The 21,038-nt window shown below is 50.0% G+C and overlaps 1 protein-coding gene across 2 annotated transcripts in view; it reads left to right on the top strand.

Moving 5' to 3' along the window:
- Window positions 1–20,350, top strand: part of FGF18 (fibroblast growth factor 18) — a 98,690-nt gene extending 78,340 nt beyond the window's left edge. For both annotated transcript variants that reach the window (XM_080399988.1, XM_080399987.1), the window contains one exon: window positions 7,880–20,350. In XM_080399988.1, coding sequence (XP_080256114.1) covers window positions 7,880–8,146 — 267 coding nt within the window. In that variant the 3' untranslated portion in view covers window positions 8,147–20,350. The remainder of the gene's footprint in view (window positions 1–7,879) is intronic.
- The last annotated feature ends 688 nt before the right edge of the window (window positions 20,351–21,038 follow it).

Below are 21,038 nucleotides of genomic sequence, written 5' to 3'. Positions count from 1 at the left end.
ACAGCAAACCCCGGCAGCGCGTTTGACCGACAGGCTGTGCTTTGTACAGGGGGGTAAATACCTCCCCGGCTCTCAGCGTGCTGAGCACCCAGAAGCATACGTGCAACTGGATCGGGTAGATGTGGGTAATGGTAGATGCCATGGATCTGGTGTCACATCTGAAACCTGCCTGAGGTTTCAGATCTCCCCAAGCAGTAGCTTCCTATTGCAAGAAACCCGCAGTTTTGACTCCAATTAAGTTTTCCTAAATTTTCTACTGGTTTCATAAAGTTGATATAAAAAGCGATTGACATTTCTCATCATTAATAGTAAGTACATGTGGCTCCCTGGGATGCAGTTAGGAGTTTCTATTAACCAACTGTACATCTTCCCAGGTGAAGCCAACCTCTTTTGCTCTAATTAGGATATGTGCTGTCCTGCCATTCTGTTGGGAATAAGCGTGCCTGGGATGGAAGGAGCGGGTTAGGAGGCAGGTCCTGGCGTAACCTCAGCCTTGCTTGATTCATCCCTGCAAACATTCCACTTCTGTGTCCACCTGTTTATCCTGTGACAAAATGCTCCTCCAGGGCAGTGTGAGGGTTTCTGAACAGGTACTAGTTAGAAAAGTGGAATTTTTGAATGAAAGGTAGAAGGAAAGAAAAAAAATTAAACTGTTCCCTTCCTTCCTTGGCTGTTGCGGCTTGTGTGTGGCACTAACAGGGTCAGGTCTCTGTGAAGCCTATGTGTCCTAGCCCAGGCAGGCAAGCCTGTGCCCGTTTTGGCATGCTCTCAGGAGAGATGGGATGTACCCCCAGTGCCCGTGGGCAGGTGGGTGCAACCATGGGCAATGCTGCTTTGAAACTGGGCCTCTGAATGGAAATGTACCCTCTCTTCAGAGGTCTCCTCCGCACGGGTTTTGTGTTACTTCCCTGGCTTTGTGAATGCACTTAGATGTCCTGTATACATAATTAACCTCTCCGCTGTGCTGGCAGACACTTTTATTGAATTGCCCATCATGACTCCTAAGTATTTTCCTCGGAGGATTGTGCAGGTTCAGAGGCCAGAGAGCTAGAGGAAACGTGCATGAAGCTGAGTAACTCTTGGCAGTTATAGATGCGGCTTCCCTGATTTACAGCCCAGTCTAGGAGCAAGAATGTGCATTTGGGTCAAGAGGTGTCTCTGTGGTCAGGGTGCCTTGCCATAAATCCAGGATGCTGAGCATCAGGATGCTTATGACGGATCTGTCCTGATAATGCCCTGTGAGGTGCACGAGGATGGCTGGGTCCAGCTTACCGGCAGGCAGGGCGCTCACAACTGCTGTGCTGCGAGGGGGTTGTATCTCCCACAGCACTGCTGGGTCTGGCAGCTGTGGTACCCACCTCGGCATCACGCTTCCTCACCTACCTGCAAACGGTGTGCGTGCGAAGGGGGAGAGGCGGCAGCACCAAAAGCTGCGACATTAACACAGCTCCTGCCGTACCTTCTTCCACTCAGGATTTTCCACGCTGAGTGGAGTGAGTCTGGAGGAGGCTCTCAGCGTTGCCCATCTGACTTTGAGATGAGGTTGTGCAAAACCACAGGGAAGGGATATGCTTCCTGAAAATCTTATGTCACTAGGTACTTGCTGCATGAACAGCTCTGGGGCTTTATAAGTGTTAGCAGTGATGCAGCCCTTGGTCATCAGCTGGGGATGCTTCAGGAGTGGCTTACTGGGACTGCTGAGCCACAAGTCTCCTGAAAACCCAAGGCTTCCCTGCTGTCACTGCTCCAAAATTTAGGAAATACAGGGTAGGATTTCTTCCGTATGATGCTGTGTGTGAATCTAACGGTGCTAGTATTCGAGGGAAATTTTTAGCAGCCCTTTGAAATAATAGCTGAGCTCAGTGGGCGTATCTCGCACCTGGGGGTGGCGTGAGATCCAGCACGGTGGGGCACCAGTGCTCAGGAACCCCCTCTGCCTATCTGTCTGTCTGAGGAGGGGGAGGGAGGGATGCGGAAAGGGTCCATTTTCCAGCTTTTTCCTTGGAAGAAACATGGGTGTGTACACCTCTATGGAACCTTTTGCTTGAGCGGCAGCTTTCCCTGCTCCAGGATTTTTAGGATGAGGGGCCTTGCTTTCCTTGCAAGAGGGAAGCACTCCCACTTGTAGGGAGGGCTGATATTTCTACAATTTGACTTCTACCCTGGGGGGCTGAACTTGCAGAAAGGTGATAATTAGACAGGAGAGTCATCCCCCTCTCACTTGAAAGGTTGGATCTTGCTGCGCCCTGTGCCAAGCTGGCATTCCTGGGTCATCACAGACGTGTTTCGTACAGTTTGGTGTTTGTTATTATTTGCAGCACATCACCAGTGCATTCGGTCGCCTTACCCGGAGAGCTTCTAATGCGGCATCGTTTGAGGAGGGGGGGAAGTGTTTTAACGTAAGCTTAGCTAACAACAGCTTAACACAGCATCGCTCATAGAGCTTAATTTGTGCCCTGATCTTTGCAAACAGAGAAACCTTTCAGCCTTGGAGGCATCTCTCCCCACACCGTGGTGTTACCCAAGCCGCTTGCGTGAGCTTATTGTTGCCGTAAAAGCCGAGTGAAGTTTGGATTTGCCGGTGCCCACTGAGCCAGATTTGTGAAGCATAAATGAGAAAACCTGCCCTGGCCTCCCTTTCCCATAAAAAGCTGCTCAGGTGGCTTAGTGTGGCAGGCTAATAGGGGGAAGGCGGAGGCGGTTGCTGCACCTGCTAATGCTTTGGCTCAGGCTGGTGGCACAGAGGCTGCCGCGAATTCCCCCTGAGCAGCAAGCTGTTAGTGGCAGGAATGCCTCGCTCGGAGGAGCGCTCCTGCTACGACAACAAAGAGCCCTTTGATCCTTTCCATTTGGAGAACTTAAAACGGGAAAGCCAAACTACAATAAGACCAAGTTGGGTCATAAAAAGGAGAGCAGGAGCACCAAAGCGCTCTGGAGTGTAATTGTAGAAGCAGCAAATGCTTTGGCACTTAATTCTGCTTTAGTGTCAGTTCAACATGTTTCACGTTTAATACTGGAGAGCCCGTTGCCAAATGCTCTGCACAAACAATCCGGTGCTGCTCCTTGGTAAGCTCAGGGCACTCGGAGAGCCCCTGGCTCCAGCGCAGCTCCGCTGCTGCTGGCTGCAGGGGGGATGGTGCTGGCCCCTGGTGTGTCAGCGGCTCCGTGCTCCAGGTACTCCTGTCTGGAGGGGGGGAGCCTTGGATGGCGGCTGCTGCCCTAACCCTGCTCCAGAAAGGGACTGGGACCGCTCAGGTCCACCCCCTTGTCACTGTGCAGCGGCTCGCTGTGCCTGGGGCTGGTTCCCAGCCTTTATTTCCAGGAGATGCTCAGCTGGAGCCAGTGCTTCGTGCTGCTGGGGCTTACGGGCACGGCTGTGCTGCCCCTCGCCTCTGCGCAGACCTGGCTGATGCCCGAGGGGTTCCTCTGGAAGGTGGTGTTTAGAACAGGTATTTTATAAGGCATTTATCAGAAGTCTGGCTAACAGCTACCACCTCTTCCCACGGCTGCTAGGGGTGTGTTTAAACAAAAAATGCTCTGAATTATTTCTCTGCAAAGAACGGAGCAGCAAGTTGTCACCTCCATGGTGGCATGGCCTTGTCACACGGCCAGGCAGCAGCCCCCGGGGGCAAAATTGGTAATTCGGGGGTGGCTGGTTGCAGGTACGAGGAGGTGCTGACTTGAAGAAAGCCTGTGCCTTTTGCAGGAGCGAGGTTGTTCCTCTGCAGTGGGTCTTGCCCTGTTCTGAGCAGGGATCTTAGCTGGAGATGCTGCCTGTGGGATGGTGGTGAGCAAAACCAGGAGCAGCTGGTCCTCCGAGCACGTGTGGGATGCTCTGGAGCTGCTCTGCAGGGCTGATGGGGATGAGGGGCTGGGTACAGGCCCTCCCCCATCACATGGCAGTGCCGTTGCACCAGGCTAAGCAGTTTTGCACAGCTCCAAGGCTTTTGAGAACTCTTCTTTATTTTAAAGAATCAGTTCAAAATATAAACCTCCATGTTTTGAAGGGCGAGCGCTCTGCAAGGTGCATCCTGACAGCTAAGCATGTGCAAAATGTGGCTTGGCACCATCTCCCGGCTGACGTCGGCGGCAGAAGGTACAGCCCTGTATCAGCGGCAAGCGTTTGCACCAGGAGCTCCTGGGGAAGGGCGAGCAGGCAGCTGGAGCAGGGAGTGATGCTCGGCCAAAGCTGTGTGCTTTTTCTCTTCCCTCCTCCTCTCTTCGGAGGAGCCCTTGAGGGGATGGGTGACAGAACCAATGAGTGTTTTGCTGGCATTTAAACAGGGACATGATTAGATCTTAAGTGATGGGCACCTAGTGAAAGCAAGGTGACACTCAAAAAATACTGAAACCCCTTATAAATTGCTTTTGTGCCTAATAGATTGCCATGGGTCCAGCTCTCCATGGTGTAGGTAATACGTGTGAGTGATTTATTCTATTGGGGATTGTAACAGATGCTGTAAAATCATCTTGTAAGTATGTGGGAAACATTTGTCTGTCTCTGACATGTCTTAGCATGTACAGGAATGCTCTGTTTGGGGAAGTGAGGTCCTTATCCTGATTTATCTCGAGGCACTTGTAAATGTTACTGTAATTTCATGTTATCAAATCATTTAGCTCTTCCTTTTCCAGAATGAAGTTATTTTATCTCATGCACCTTGTTTACTTCAAATTAGCCCTGAGGTTGGCCTGAAGTTGCACCTTGTTATTCCTCCACCTCCTGTCTTCGTCTTAGGCTCTGTCGGCAAATTTGAAGGTATAAGTAAATACTTTTCTGTTATTAATAGAATAACTTCCCCCTCCTACACACACATTTTCTTTTCATTCCAGTCTTCATTTTCCATGAGAAACTGACATTGCAGTACAAGCGGAAACCTCCCAAATTGCATGAAAAAGCCTTAATTCTCCTAGCAACAAGGTCAGGGCTCAAATCCAGGACCTTTCCACAAGCGTAGGGGAAACAGCCCTTCCAATTACCTGCTCCCCCTGCGGTACGGATCCGGTCGGTTCATCAGCACCTGGGTTTGGGTGGATTTGAAACTCAGCCATGGTATTGTTTAAAAATTCTCCATTCACTGGGGAAGGGTTTGTAGTGGGCTGAGCCCTGAGAAACCTGGGGTCGGTTTTATGGCTTCCCATTGAAACCTGGTGGAACCCCGTGGTGTCGACTGATTTTCTCCATCCCCACTCATGTGGCTTTGATCAAACCCAAGGCTTGGAGAACAACTCCCCCCCCCCCCCCCCCCCCCCCCCCCGGAACTGGAACCGTTGAGCTTTGCCCGGTTCTGCCATTCATTAAAGCATTTGTGAGCTTCCAGTTGTACATGATAAAATTAGGACCTTTGTGCCTAGCCCGGGATGGAGATTGCTGGTCCTGGGGCAGAGCTGGCTGTGCCCCCATGTAGGGGGCACATATGGGGAACATGGATCCTGGATTAACATGATTGATGCAGAAGTTGCCATGTTCTACCATGCCATCTTAATAAGACCTACCCGTGGTAACGAAACCCTTCAGGCAGGATGGTGTATTAATGATTTTGGGGTAAACATCACATTTCATTGCACGGATTGAACTGAAGCTCTGCTAAAGGTATCAAGCCAGGGATGGCTGGCTGGTCCTGGAGGCTGGCGATGACAAAGTTTTTCCACTGTTGTTGCCTGTGTGACTCTGGCTTGGGTTGTCATGCCTGATGGTTCCTACCTCGCAGCTCTGTTTGTATCTCATATGTGGTTATTCAGGGATCAGAGGTGGGGGGGAGCCTGGGCCAGCTCAGCCCAAGGGAGCTCCCCCCTGCCCCATGGTCCCCTGCCCTTCCCACAAACTGCAGTGGACCCCGCTGTGATTGTGCAGGACGTTTTGGGAAGGCTTCTCAGCCGGAGCAGGCTGACCTGGCCATGGGGAGGGGGCGGTAAGTGTGTGGGGCTGCCATGCTCAGCAGAGCCCCTGCGCAGAGCCACTGCAGCCCGGGGGACCGACTGTCGCTGCAGGTGCTGCGCTGGTTGCGCTGCTGCACCTCTCCTGTCCCCCCAGACAGGGTGGGTGAAATGGCTGGGGGCTGAGGGGGCTGCTGCCATTTAGATGGGATAGGGAGACTTTAATGGCAAGTGTAGCAGCAAGCATGGGCCTGCAGTATTGAAAAACTCATTATTTGACTTCAGCGGGGAGTTGGATTGGACTAATACTGTGATGGATATCCTTCCTCTGGCTTTGCTGAGCATTAGATTAAGTCCTGTATGGTGGTCCATACTGTGCATATCCCTGTCAGGAATCCATATAACACCCAGAGCTGAGACAACATCCAGGGCTGAAGTGCACCTGTATCTATTCCCTGCTGTCTTTTGATCTATCTAAACCAAAGTGCCGATGCACACAACGACACGTGGCATTCTAGGTGCAGGACCAGTAACTCAGTAGTTAAAGGGCAAAACACGTTTTCTGGCAGAAGATCATAGGTGAGAAGAATTTCCTCTGTGCTGAAGGACCTAAAGATGCTGTTGTGTGATGCTGCAACTCCCTCCGGTGTGGTGTGTGCTGTGTAAATTAGAGTCCTGAATCCAGCCTGAGATCCACATGCTGCCATGTTCGAAGTCCGGTTCTGGATCTTGGCTAGTTTGGATCTCCAGGCTGAGGTGAACCCTGATTGCCAAAATCTCGAAGCAGCAGCTGCCTCGGGCAGGGAGTCCCGGCAGGGCGGGTGCTGTGCTACAGGGTGGCTGAGGAGCAGTGCTCATGCTCAGGAGCTTCTGCCCTCCAGTTCTGTGCTAATCCTGGTTTCTTTTGCGAGGAGGAAAGCAGTTTAGGGACATGGCTTCCTCAGCTGGGTCATTGAGCTTTGGGTGGCTGCTTTTAGGCTGAGATGGAAAGGTTGGATAAGGCGAAGGACCGTGTCACCTCTGCTGCCAGAAACGAAACCCTCTTCCAAATGAAATCCTGTCCTGGGAGTGCAGAGGTGTAGGATCAGGCACTTGTGTCCCCCTCCACCCCCGGCAGTGGAGCTGGGGTGGGTCCGGTGGCTGAGAACGCTGCTGCAGCATAGTCCTCCAGCTACAGGCGCGTTGGGATGCCAGTGGGATGCTGTCCCATCCGGGGAGCCACTATGGCGTGGGAACGGTGCTTTCCCTGCTGATGTTGCTCCAGGATGCAAGTCGGAGCCAAGCCCGGGGTGTGCGATGTGGTTCCGAAAGAACTGCTGCCCTTGGGGCTTGCCAGGGTCCCGGGGCTGGAGCAGAGTCAGGGGGCTCGGTGCCTTCTGCATCCCTCTGCTCATGCCCAGAGCTCCATGCGTGCTTTATTTGCCAGGTGTCGCACCCGGGATGTGGTGGGGGAGAGTTTGCAAAGCCCTGGAAAGGGTTAGACTAAGGCTTGTAATGGTTTTAGTGGGATTTGGGTAGTTATGGATGCAAGCCCATAAGGTATTTTGGAAAACAAAAGTGAGCGGCAGAAAAGAGAAACACTGTTGTTTGGCCCATATGGGATTCTGGGGGGTTTTGTTTTTTTCTGATTAAGTATGATGTTTCCCTGGCACAAATTCAATTCATCTTCCTTTCTTAATGGAAAAAGCAAAGCTAAATGTCTTGCTTTGCTTGCAATTGAAGGAACGGAACTGGATAAACTTAACTGTTGTCTTTGAAAAATCTTTCTCTCCTTGGATAGGAGTGTTTTAAAAAAAATGAAATGATGACCTCATGCTTTCATGCTTTTTTTTTTATTATTATTCATGTCTATTTCAGCTGATGTTTGTTACAGCTCATATTAACAAAGTTTGAACCAAAAACAAGGTCCAGATGTGATGATTTTACTTATGCCAAATTGGGTTTTGGTCACTGAGCTTGCATTTGAATAATGAATTTTTATTTTTCTTCCCCCCGCCCTTTTCAGCCTGATGGCACCAGCAAGGAGTGTGTCTTCATTGAAAAAGTCCTAGAAAACAACTATACGGCACTGATGTCAGCAAAATATTCAGGCTGGTATGTTGGATTCACCAAAAAAGGGAGGCCACGGAAAGGGCCCAAGACCCGGGAAAACCAGCAAGATGTACATTTTATGAAGAGGTACCCAAAGGGGCAAGTGGAGATACAGAAACCTTTCAAGTACACAACAGTCACCAAGAGGACTAAGAGAATACGACCCACCAACCCCAGTTAAAAATAGACAAAAACAGTGTCACAGTAATAAACCATGAAAAGAAAAAAAAAAAAAAAAAAGAAAAAAAAACTGCACCAGAGGAATATTTTTACATTAAAAATAAGGAAGAAGCTCTATTTTTGTACATTGTGTTTAAAAAAAAATAAAAATAAAAAAAATTAATAAAAGACTAGATGGCAAACGCTGGGGAAAAGCTGTTAGGGATTTATTGTGACTTGAAAAACAAAATGAACTGCTCTATTTAAATTGACTTCTTGTTGTTGATGACACACAGGTGCTTATTTCTCTTTTTTGGAAAGGACAACTTTTCAAGCATATCCCCAGAGGAAAAAAAAAAAAAAAGGTAATTATTAAAAATAAATAAATAAAACCAAAGAAAACCAAAGTTCTTTCCCAAAGTTACTGAGACCCTGCCCCGAAAAGTGCCGGTTTTGCAGTAATTATTTATTGTCTGCTGCACACCGGCCCAAGACAAGATGGTGTGTGCTGCAGTGATTGAGTTTCCGTGGAGTTCTCGACGCATCGATCTTCTGTAACCTTTCTGACGACATAAGGTGTCACGGCTCCGTGATCCTGCATTATGCTCAGTTCTGGAGAATGCTGCTAAATACATTCAAGTGACTACCAGATGACCTAGTACACCAATGATAAGGGAATATTTTAAAACCAGCTATATTATATATATTATATATATATAAGCTATTTATTTCACCTCTCTGTATATTGCAGTTCCATGAACCAAGTATTACTGCCTCAACAATTAAAAAAATTATTTAAAACACATGTACTTATTTTTGCTGTTCACACTTATTTCCCCTCCCTGAGCAGTGATTTTTTAATGCGTATTTATCTTTTATGTGAGGGCAGCAGGATATGTTTGGCGTAGTTTCCCCAATGTAGACTTTGTTGCTAATTTTGTAATTCCTCCTTTTCCTTAATACCTCCTTCCTTTTCCTCCCTTGTTGTTCCCCCAAGGAAGAAATCTTGTGTGGGGTGATGATGGGCTGAGAGTGGGACAATCCTCGCTGGCATTTTTCAGGAGCAGGAGTTAAATTTGATATTTTTCAGTCCAACGAATACTTCTTAGAGCTTTGGCCAAGCAGAAGGCTTTCCAAAACTGGAATATTAACGTTTGACCTGATAACATGTATTTACGTGTGGCTTGTGTTTCCTTCACTGGAGGTTGTTGAGAGGGACTACTTGTTTCAGCTGTTGAATTCTGTATTGTATGTTTTAGTTCTCCAAGCCGTCAGTGACCCGCTGTGGCGGTTGGGGCAGCCAGCTCACTCCCAGGTGCTTTGCACAGGATGCGGATGATGTAAAGCCCCGCACAGATGCGAGGTGGGAACCTGTATATACAGACCGACCCACACCGTGGAGGGGGCGAGATGGTGTCAAACAGAAAGTGGGAAAAAGAAGCCAGATGAAACAACAGACCTCAGACTGTAGTGGAAAGGACAACTGAGCCCCAAGTGGAGCTTTAGGGAGAAGCTCGCTTGGCTTTTTCCTCCTCTCCGTGTGCAGACATTGCTACACCCCTGTTCCAGCCAGGGCTGAAAATGCTCAAAGCCACCAAGAAAGCTTTTTCTTGTTAATCAGAAGAACAACTCTCCCCAGAACAAGCTTTCTCAAGATAACTTTGAGAGCTGCAGCCAATTCCTGCAGATCAAAGCTGTTTGGGAGATGGCGCAGATAAGCATGCAAGCTTGAGGATGCTTATCTGAACCAATCTCCAAACCTCGCAAGCCTAGAGAAAAATGAACAATGCTATGCAGGGTCACTCCACGCTGCTCCATGGGAAGCTGGGCAGCCTTACCGGTGATGCCTTCACCCCAGCTGAGCATAGGTGGTCACTGGAGCAGTGAGTATCCTGGGAGCTGCCCTCCTGGTGCATCAGCGGACCAGCAGGGAAGCGGGCCCTGATGGTGTGGTGGTGGAATTGGTTGGTGGGGGCTGGCAGGCTTTGCCAGCTTTGCCTTCAGATTGATTCATGTGGGAGAGATTTGGGGAAAGTTCAGAGGAGCACTGGGGGTGGAGGACTGGGAGCGGCTGGAGATTTGCTGCGTTAGTGCCTCTGAGAGGAGAAACCCAGTTGATTTCCAGAGCAAGAAAGGATTTATGGGTGCCTTTTTCCTCCTTGAAACATCGCCATGGCCCATGGCACTGATGGTTTCACTGTCAGAACGGCAGGGTTTGTTTGCCATGAGGAAATTCGAAGGGATGGGGGCGGCAAATGCTGGAGAAGGCTGGGCAGAAGGGATCTCCTGTGAGGCCGAGAGCAACCGGGGGGGATCTGCCCGCCGTCCTGCAGTGCCCGCTGTGTTTGGAGACCAGTGGGAGCTGGGGCCGTGCAATCTGGCACTTGTGCCATTGGTTTACAAGAGTATTTCCTGGGCAGCAGTGAGGTGGGTTCCTCAGGCTGTGAAAAGTCAGGGTGGCAAGGCACTACGGTGCTCACCCAGTTAGGTGCCGTCGGAGGGGTGTGTGGGCTGAGGACACAGTGTTGAGTACCTGTGTTTGAACCTCTGCTCTTCAGGCTTTATTAATAACAACAAAAGCAGGGGGAAAGGCACAAAGAGTTCACACAGTTCCCTTCGGAGCACCTTTATGTGGGGGGCAAAAGGGTGCTCTGGGGAGGAGATGTTCAAGAAACAAACAGGCATAGGGGCTATGCATCACGTGCCCCATGGTGGCCACCGCCTCGTGCTTGCCAGCGGGCATGTGGTGTTTCTGTGCCCAGAGTGTGCTTGGTGGTTAGGCCAGATGTTGCAAGTCGTTGTCAACAGCCCGGTGGGATGCGTCCCTCCGCTGACCTCCAGGCTCCCCAGAAGCTTGGCTGCGGTGTTTAACATTTCTTCCTTTCAGAAAGTCTTCGGGCTCCCTGAATATGAGCTGAGATTCCCCGTGTAGGCTATTACATTTGGTTTACTTTATAATTGAAAATTGTTAATGAGGATTTAATTACTATTGTGGAAATAACCTCAAGAGCAAGGGGTGTAACGCTAGGTGATTGCTTGAAGCAACTGATGGCATTACTCTGTGTGTGTAGCTCTGGGTGGGCACACTTTAAACAAAATGCGCTACTTAATTGGATTTAATGAAAGCATATTGTAGCTACCGTTTCAGAAATAGTGCTAGATTTGTAGCAATGTTTTCATAGCTGAGATCAGATAGCGGCACGTGCTGATGATGCTGGGGTTGGCTTTGTCATGAAGCTGGGTGCAGGAGCTGGGGCACGCTGAAATGTGAGTCCATTCCAGGATGGAAACTTTGTTGGTCCAGGGAGGCTTTTTGACAAGACTTGAAGTGTGTTGCACAAACCAGACTGCTGTTTGGTGTAACCCTCTGGCTGGTGGGTCTCCCTTCCTGCTATGGTGAAGGGTTGGTGGTCAAAGCTTAGCTGGGCTCTGTGGCTGGTCCAAGCAAGGCAAACTCTTCACCATGACATTGGTGCACCCTGCCTGGGGGTTGCCACTGGCCGAGAAAGCAAAGAGTGTCCTGGCCCCTGTGAAAGGTGTCTTCCAGCCCTCTGGCAACCTTTCTTGGACCACAGAGCTGGCAGCGGATGGGAATGGTTGACCAAGTTGACATCCCTGCAGCTGGAGCCCTTAAGCTGGTGCAGTCTTTCCTGCTTGACAGCCAAGCAGTTTTGTTCTGCCTCTGCCTTGTTGATGCAAACGCAAGTGCCCTTGCAGGCTCTGTGCACCAAAGCCGGGTGGTTGCTACACCTGGGCTGCCCTATTTGAGCCTCATCTGCCCCACTTGCCAACAGTGGGCTTTTGGCAGCACATACTTTGGGAGCACGAGCACTTGAAACTTGGTGCTTGTTTTCTTGGGCTGTCCTTGCAGTTGTCTTTAGCTCAGGCTCATCCCCATAGCACAGGTTCACACGTATAAACATAGTTAGAGAGGAGCGTTTTGCAGCTATGAAGCAGTAGGGAAGCCTCTTCCAGGAGCACACTCACAGTTTTAGCTGTGCCCTTCTGCAAGCAGGGGGATATTGCACATGTCCAAAGGCTGCACCCACCTATACAGGGGAACGGATCCCTTCAACTGCATCTTTTACACACCAGCACACATGCTGTCTACACAATTAATATTTGCTTCTGGGAGTGTAGCTGATACACTCCTCCAAGAAATGTCACAAGGTGGGACAAGGTGAGAAAGAAGCAATTGGGACAAAAATAATGAAGCCTGGGGAAGGGGTGCTGCCCTAGTGCTTCAGTGATGAGAAGACTCAGTTTTCATGTTCATTACTTGGGGACTTAAGGCCACAGCCTAAATAAGCTGGATGCTCTAGTGCCCGTGAACCTGGTGTGTCTGTAGGGAGACACACGTGGGAGCGGAGCAGAGCTTGGAGAGCATCCTGAAAAGCACGAGGAGGCCTGAGCTCGGCTGCAACGGTTTTGGTCTTTGCAATAGGTTATTTATCTTGGCTCATGGAAACACAGCAGGGTGGAAGTTAGGTCTGGTGTAAGCAAAAGCCCAGCTTACACCAGCTCTCAGAGCAAGGCTTGACAGGTACATGTGTAGCGCTACAGGCAGGGTTTTGTCCTGTGGCTGCCCATCAGCTCTCCTGGATTCAGGAGTGTTTTGGTGTGTCCGTACTTCCAGAAAAGCAGTGGAATGAGATTTCAGCCATGACCTTGGACTACAGCTGGAGAAGATGGTCTAGCAGTTTATTTTGTCTAGGAGAGTTTGTCCACCAAGGAAGATCTGACTCTGAGCACACACAGTCAGCTGTAGGTGGGATAGGCTGGGTAACAGAAAACGCACGACTTCGGCTCCAAGAGCGTGCTGTTATCATACCTACCTTTGAAAAACAAGGTTGCAATATGGGAAAAAGTGTGTGTGTGTAGCGGTGGTGGTTCTTTTTCAGGACACTGAACTACTCTACAATGCAGGTACCTGCCGATGAAGGAGGAGGAGGTGTGCGTGTGTCAGTGTAGCTGTGAATACCCCTGCAAAGCCCCCCTCCTGCTGCAGAGCCTGGCTTGGTCCTGCTCATCCAACACAGCCGCAAGGGTCTGACAAACCATGGGGGTCCCCAGCAAAAAAAGCTTTTTTCTCCTGTCCTCTCTCAAGGTATAAAACACGATGATTTTTGTCTGCTGCAAAGGAAAGCTGGTATACTCCTATGCAGAATTTCCTGGCGTGGTGCCGAAGGGTGGAAGTTTATACTTAAGATTCACAACAGCTGTTTAAAGTGCCTATGTCTCGTGCCAGCCATACCACCTGAATGGCCAAGGGATATATATAAAACTTCAATTATTTTTTGAATGTTTGTTGTTATTCATTTGGAGACGGATGAGAGGAGATTCCTCACGAATGATGTAACCTACGTAGACTCTGTTATTTCCAACGGTGTGAGCTGAAAAATTAGGGAGGAAAAATCAGGTCAAACTGAAACTTTTCTTAAGTGAGACAAAGTACTGGGTGGAGAGATTTGGGTTTACCCCAAAAACATTTAATTCACCCTATTTAACAATTTACTTCATTTCTTTAAATACAGGTGATTTTAAAAGAAAGAAAGAGATAAATCAGAAGCTTCACTTTGAAAGCAAAAAGCAATATTTGATGTGTAACAAAATCCCCTGTCTGTTTCTCAGCTGACACTGTTTTCAAAGTCTCTGAACAGATTTGAGCCCCCCTCTAAAATTCCAGTTCTGTGGCACTTTGCTGTTTCTTTAGCAAACACCATCTCGCTCCACTGGCCGAGGCCCTGGGTGGGAGCTCCCACCACCCTTCCCTGGAGCCTGCCGAGGGGTTTGGAACCCAAACCCTCTGCGTGTTGACCCTACCTTACCCATTCCTGCTGCCACCCCCTTTTCTCCAGAGACTGAATCCTGGGGAAAAAAGCTCTTACCACCATTTCTTTCCTCCCATGGCATTTTAAGCTCGCAACACCTGTGTTAAGGTGCCAGCCCAAGGATGTACACCATGAGCATCCCCTTCGGTGCCACCTGCAGAGTCCCTGTCCTGCGGCAAGGTCTGGCACATACCAGGGTTTCCTCGGCAGTCAAGACCCACAGATTTAGTGGTTACTCACAGAGACAAACCAAGCCACGAGATCTGGGCTGGTGGTGACTGCTGCAGTACCTGACCATCTTTGTTTTGGGTGGTACTTGTTTCTGCTCAGAAAGTTATAGTCCGGCCAGGGCAGCCTGAGGGTGCTGCCGCCTGCCCAGGTAAGAGCTGATTTCCAGTTTCAGAGCAGACAAAAGGGTAACTGCACATCCCTGGTGCTGCTAGGCTGGGGAATCCATGGCTGAGCCACAGGAAGCATGACTTTGAGTTATGCTGGTCTTGGGAAACGACTGGTTGAGTTTCCCAAGCCACATGAAACCCATCTGAAGAGAGATGAATTGGTCTGCTCGGGCCTAAAGGATAGAAAACACTGCCTTTGTTTTGAAAAAAGCAACTACAGCAGCCAGGAATAACAGAAGATGTAACCACATTGAAGCCTTTAATGGGAGTTTCTTCCTTGGTTAAGCACCACGAGTGTCGTGAGGTTCCAGGTGTGTTTTGAAGGATGTCATGGATGAAGGGCAGCGTGGCCCAGCTGCGGGAAGCACCACGGGTGATGCTGCAGGTCCCATCTCCCAGCCGGCGCTGAGGACCCACTCCTCCCCTGGGTTCTGTTTTCACCATCTTGTGCAGTCCCAGGGTTGGAACGGTCTTTTTTTTCCCTAAAAGAGGCAATTCTGAGCCTGCTTCCACCCTGAGTAAATGAAAGGAGCTATGCAAATCATGGGAGAAATGTGCAATTGGGAGATTTCACCCCAAAACTTCCCAGCTAGGGTTTCTGGGGACAACGCATCCCCATTTTGGGGTACACCATCTCTCTAGCAGTAGCAGGGAGAGATGCGCCATCAGAAATTCTGGCATAGGCGGAGCAGAAAGGATGCAAGGGAAGGCTCTCCGAGTGTTTTGTGAGGCTGTGCAGAGAACCGGCTGGAAGTAGACCCTCTCCTGGCCAACTCAGAGCCAGCTGTCTGCTTGAGGGATGTTGTATGCAGGGACAGGAGGAAGCAGCATCAGGAGTGAGGAGGGAAAGCGATGGTGTGAGATAGGCCATGGCCTGCGGCGTGCAGCCATTAGTGCACTAGTTCCTGGGAGGTAGCACATGCTACTTTGATCATATGGTCATATTTGCATGAATCAGAATGTGAAAATCTTGGCTGGGGTTTACAAAGGAGCCTAGAGGAATGAGCTGCCTATCTATCTATGTATCTGACACGAGCATGTAGTGAAAACCCTTCCACTCCTTTGTGGGACTATTTTTCAAGGAGAGACAGCTATGTGGAGCTTAAATGTTGTTTACAGCCATGGCAGGCTTTGGGACTGTGATCATCTCTGCTCGAGAGCTTTCAAAAGGATAAAATGAGCCTCCTATTATAAGGGCTGAAAATGATCCTAAATGAATAACACACACGCAGCCTTCACAGGCACACATTTCTGAGCCATTGGAAATGTTGGCACATGCAAACAAACAAAAACACATGTCTCGGGTCTCTGGTTTTCATAGATTTCTGCATGCCATGACATTTTGGGGGATGGCATTGCCAAAAGCTAATGAACCAGATTCCCAAGCTTGGCTTGCAGAGCTGGCTTGGTGACGCAGGGACTAAAAGAGGAGGCCTTTGGGCTGGGGACAGGCTCTGGGGATGGCAGCACCCCAGGCAGAGCCTTTGAGGGGTGCCACCTGCGGGAGGATCGGGCAGCGGAGAGAGCTGCTTCGTCTGGAGCAAGGTTTGCAGTTGGGAGGCTCTCTGGAGGCAGCCTGGGATCAGGGTGCGGCACCCACCTCCGGCTGAGGGCAGAGAGGTGATGGAGAGAAACTGCTCTGAAACCCACAGCCCACGGCTGTGCCCGCAGCACTCCCTGGAGAGAAGCTCTGGGTGAGCTGCATGCGTACGGCTCCACCTGATCCTGCCATTGCCATGGGCATGGGCAATCGCTATCGGACCCAGCACCAGTCTCTGCGGACCCCGAGGCCAAGCCTCGGGGACAGGGACCCTGCATCTGCCTGGAGCCCTCGGAGAGCTGGGCTTGTTCAGGCACAGTGCTCAGCCCGTTCGTGCACCGGCCGCCCGCCCACCCGTCTGGGTTGCTCGGGAAAGGTAAAACACCATTTCCTGCAGGGTCAGATATTTTGGAGAGGGAAGAAAGCAATTTGTGGCTGTGTTGTCTGCCTGATCAAAAGTGTTACCGGACTCGGCTACACAATGTGCACTCTTTAAACCGGTCCCAATTAGCCCTTCTTGCTAATGCTGCGTTTCATTCCTGGGAGACTGCACTCGGAGAGCTGTTATGACTTTGTGATTGTGCACATACCTTTATGTGCTTTCATTCTTAATCCCCTTTTTGCAGAAGCCAAAAGGTCTTCCAGCCAAAAAGGAAATCAAAACCTTTTGTTGGCTGCTTCATAAGAATTAAGGGTGGGATGAAGGTTGTAGCAGGATCTTAATTAGCCATTGTAAATAACGAGAGCGGCAGTGCCTGCAACCATATACCACCTTGGGTTGAGATATTGTCAGACCACACAAAGCTAGGTGAATGGGCAGCACAATGGCAGAAAAAATTCACCCCTGACAACTGCAAGGCAAGACACGGCGAGGAATAATTCAAGCTACGCATGCACATCGTCGGGCTCCAAATTAATTGTAATCATTTATGCTTTTATTGAGCTATCTGCAGTGACTCTGGGGTCTTTTTTCTTTTTTTGCTATTGGGAAAGTAACACAAAATATGCAGATGGTTAAAGAGAGGGATGTAAAATATTCCCGAAAGCCTGGCTGCTTGCAGCAGAGATCCGGAGGAGACCCTCGCTAACATGCCAGGCTCCTCTCTGGGATATCTGATCTCAAAAGGGGATATAGTGGAAATAATAAGTGTTCAGAGGCTGACAATGAAAATGATTAGAGGCCTGGCGAGGGAATGCTTTATGGAGCTATTGAAAGGACTGCGCCTGCTTCATTTAGAGACAGGAAAGTAATGAATAGTCTAGACTGCAGAGAAAGTAAATTGGGATCTCCCGCTCACCTGCTCTCCTAATACAGGCGGGGAAATTCAATGAAAGGCAGCAAACTTCAAAACTGGTGAAAGAGAGTGGTTCTTGACTTGGGGAAAATTAACATATGGCATGGCGATTAACCTTTGGGTTCAGACTATGGGGGCCTGCAGCCCAGCCTCGGAAGGGCAGGGTGTCGGGCAGCATGCCCCCTCACAGATGGGTGCTTCTCCCATCCCACCCAGCGAGAGCCACAGTGGTTCAGCCTCAGTTTGTCCCTTTTAAACAGCTCTGAAGAAAGCAGAAGACACCTCCAGGTGTGCTTTGAGTCCTTTCCTTGTCCTGTCACGTGGGCCTGTATTTTCTTACCCCCTACACTGGCTGAAGGAGCATCAAAGATGCTCCATGATGGCCTCGTAGGACCCTTGTAGGGTCTGTTCTCTCTCAGTTTCCTTTCCACTCCCACAAGAAGTTCCACAGGCACTTCTTCCCAAGAATACCCGTGCCCAGGTGGCAGCAACCCCGCTTGCAAACCTGGGTTGCATTTTCTCTTGTGCTTGGCGCTGGCCTGTGGCAGTGTTGCATGGCCGCCTCACCAGCTGGTGGGGGTGGGAGAGGACAGCTACCAGCCCCTGCCTTCCCAGGGTCATCCAGCTGTCCTCCAGCCCTTGCTGCCATTCACACCAGCCGTGCCAGGAAGCTAAATGCAAGTGGTCCTGTTCCGGGGGTGGAGAAGTTGTGATTACTCGTTTGATCTTGAACATGGCAAGTTTTGAGCTCAGTGTTTCACAGCCTGATTGTACAAGCTCCTTGCATACATTTGGGCTGAGATCTTTCGTCGCCCGGAGGATTTGGGTGTTCAAGTCCCATCCACTCAGCATGTTGCAGCCAGATTTCTCCTGTGATTGCAGAAGGAGATCTGTGCATGCGGCGGGCCCTTTGCTACGGGAACCTGGATGGCTCCATGGCATGATTTTCTGGGAAGCATCAAAAATAGCTGCTGGGGCGGAGGTGAGTCTGGCTCCTAAAGCTCCAGGGTGCTGCAGAGTAACTGGGTGTCCTCCCCAGTGCCTGCACAGGGAACAGGTTTGGCCTGGCCAGCCCAGCTGTGGGTGCTGCCGTCAGACGTCGCGGTAGGTGGTCTGAACCCGGCCCGAGGTGCTCTAATCTACGATCTGCTGCAGCAGCCAAGTGATTCAGGGCTGGATGTTTGCTTCGTACCTCTTCAAGGTGTGAACTGGGATCATGTCATGCTCCTGGAAGAAGACAACGAAAACAGACCCTCACCTTTCCCAGGTGGCTTTTCCAAGCAGGCAGCGTCTCTGGTGGTGGTGGGGCTGACCGTCACCAGCTCAGCCACGAGCCCTGGAGAAGCCCTTCTCCCTCCCCAGGGCAGTGTCTCCATAGGCATGGCACAAGACAGATCCCAGCTCACAGCCGCCTCGGGAGGCAGGGACTGCCTTTGGAAAGTGACTGACTTGGGGAATAAACCAAAGCCCTGCCCTTAGGTGGAATTCATGACACATTCATGGCATTTAGATTTATAGGTGGCTTCTGTGTAGCGCCGCATTGCGAGGGAGCTGGGAGCTGGACTTTGTGATGGGGTGCATACCTTTATGGTATGTGCTTCATTAAACACCTTTCCTCCCAAGCCAAGTGGTTTGTACATCAGAACAGCAATGAAAACCTTTCCTGGCAGCTTCACCATCAGAGGAAAAAGGGCCACCCTGCCCCCTGGGACACAGAGAAAAAGCTCCGGGAAAAGACTGGCAGCGAGCAGAGGGAGGGCAGCGTCAGCACCTGGAGTATCCTGTGCAAAGGGCTCACCCGTGCAGGCAAATGGCAAAAGACATCGCTTGGGGTGGAACTACCTCGAGTCCTTGAAAATGGCAGTGATAGGGGAAAGAAAAACGGATCACAGGAGCATGCAGAGATGAAAGATTAGCAAAGTTATTTGGTCTGGAAGTTTCCAGAGAAGCAGCAGTGGGTGCAAGTAAAATTGCAGCTGCAGCCAGAGGTTGGAGAATCACGGGAGGGCTGTGCCTGCTGGCAAATACCCAAACTGGAGGATTTTGTTTCATCATCTACTTTTGGGGATTTTATTATTGGCTTCACATTTGTCCTGTAGCTTCTCCTCTGCTGTTTGAAGGGTTTTACTAGTTCCAGGCCAGGAATAACTGCATGTTCTCGGAGGGCACAGAGACACCTGCTAGACATGTCAAGTTGGATGTGCTGGGGTGATGGAGGGCAAAACATGAGCGCCCACCTGCACGGGGAGAGCACTGATCTCTGGTGAGGTCTCTCGCTCTCCTGTATTTCAACACACACAGGGGCGCGTGGGTGCCCTGCACCGGTGTCAGAGGTAAATTGAGTCAATTATCTCCCACCATCTCTGTTGAAAGCAGTACTTAATCCTTTCCTCTAAACCTTTTATCTGACATTAAATGGTCATTAGTTTAAAAGAAAAAAGTTAAGCTGACTCACTTTCCAGCTGGAAAAACCTTTATAATTGCACTAAAAATGCACTGAGGGCATGTACTGATAACATTGTTTTAGGGAACAAATAAAAACCACCATTAGTTTTGCATTAATTATTTTTCTGGGCAAATGAATTAAACAAACAGGACCGCTGATTTGTAACTTGTGGGCACATTATTGTGTTTACTATTAGACCTTCCCGGAAATTTCCTGAATTAGAAGAAACTTTTAAACTATAACCAGCTACACGTTTCTGGTGGGAATCGTTCCCAGTCATAAATAATAAAGAACTCTTTCGGCTGATGAGAAGGAATTCAGCTTCATCTCCTTGATGTTTCCAGTCAAAACCAGGACTCCAAGACCCTGCTGCTTTGGGTGGAAACTCTCAGGGTGGGAAGGGATGCCAATAGAGAGCCCGGGGATCGATGCAGGAACAGGAGATGCAGCTTATCTGTCTGTCCTGCTCCACAGGCTCGTTAGCTGTTTACATCATTAAGCCACCACCAGCCTCTGCTCTCGACTTGGCACCCACACTGTACAGCCCTGGAGGAGCTCGGGGTTTCTACCAGGGCTTCTCCGTCTGGGCTGTGTCCTGCTCCTGTGGGGCAGGAGCCCCCTGACACACGTCTGACACTGCAGACCCTTGTGCTGAGGATGTGACGGGGATCAGGGACATGGTGCAGGAGCTGGCTTGAGCCTCCCACGCAGTGCCACACTGCTGGCCTTCTCCAACCCAGCTATTGGAATATTATTAGTGGCATCAACTCCTCAGCACCTCCCTCTGCAAAACTGCGAAGTGAGAGGTGGTTTCTCTTTACTAACTCTTTGTACCCCTGCAGCGAGCCTGTGTTGCCTCTGAGCTCTGCCACGCACAGCACAGGAGGGATGGGGAGGGAGCCAGAGCTGTCGGCGGTTGCTGGGAGAATCGCTGCTGTCTGCATCCCTTTTCTGCTGGTGGCCATGGTGTGGCCCGGGACAAGGACATCGGAGATGTCAGGCTGTGCCCCAGAGCAGCCCCCTGCACTGCCGTGTATCCAGCAACCACCAGCCCAGGGCACGCAGTGACACCCTGGCTTGGTGCCTGGTGCTGGCACTCGCCTCCATGGGCACCTTCACCAAGGTCAGAGTTGAATCTGGGATTGGACTGGGATGATTAAACTGACGATTAAATCAGGAATTAGCCAGGGGTCTGGTGAAATATGACTGGGAATTTTGTCCTTTTTGCCTTGAAAAGTACAGCTAAAGGATTAAGTTTTGTATTTTTTTTAACCAGATTTTTTTTTCTTGGAAAGTTCTTTGCATTTTTTGAGCCTAGATGCAAAGTCTAGAAATATTGAAATGTGAAAAGAATGCGTTTCAGGTCCCAGGTTTTCTACTTTTGACAAAAATACAGGTTCCCTT

This window comes from Falco punctatus, assembly GCF_963210335.1.
Source record: "Falco punctatus genome assembly, chromosome: 8".
NCBI lineage: Eukaryota > Metazoa > Chordata > Aves > Falconiformes > Falconidae > Falco > Falco punctatus.
This window is presented reverse-complemented; position numbering and strand designations above follow the sequence as displayed.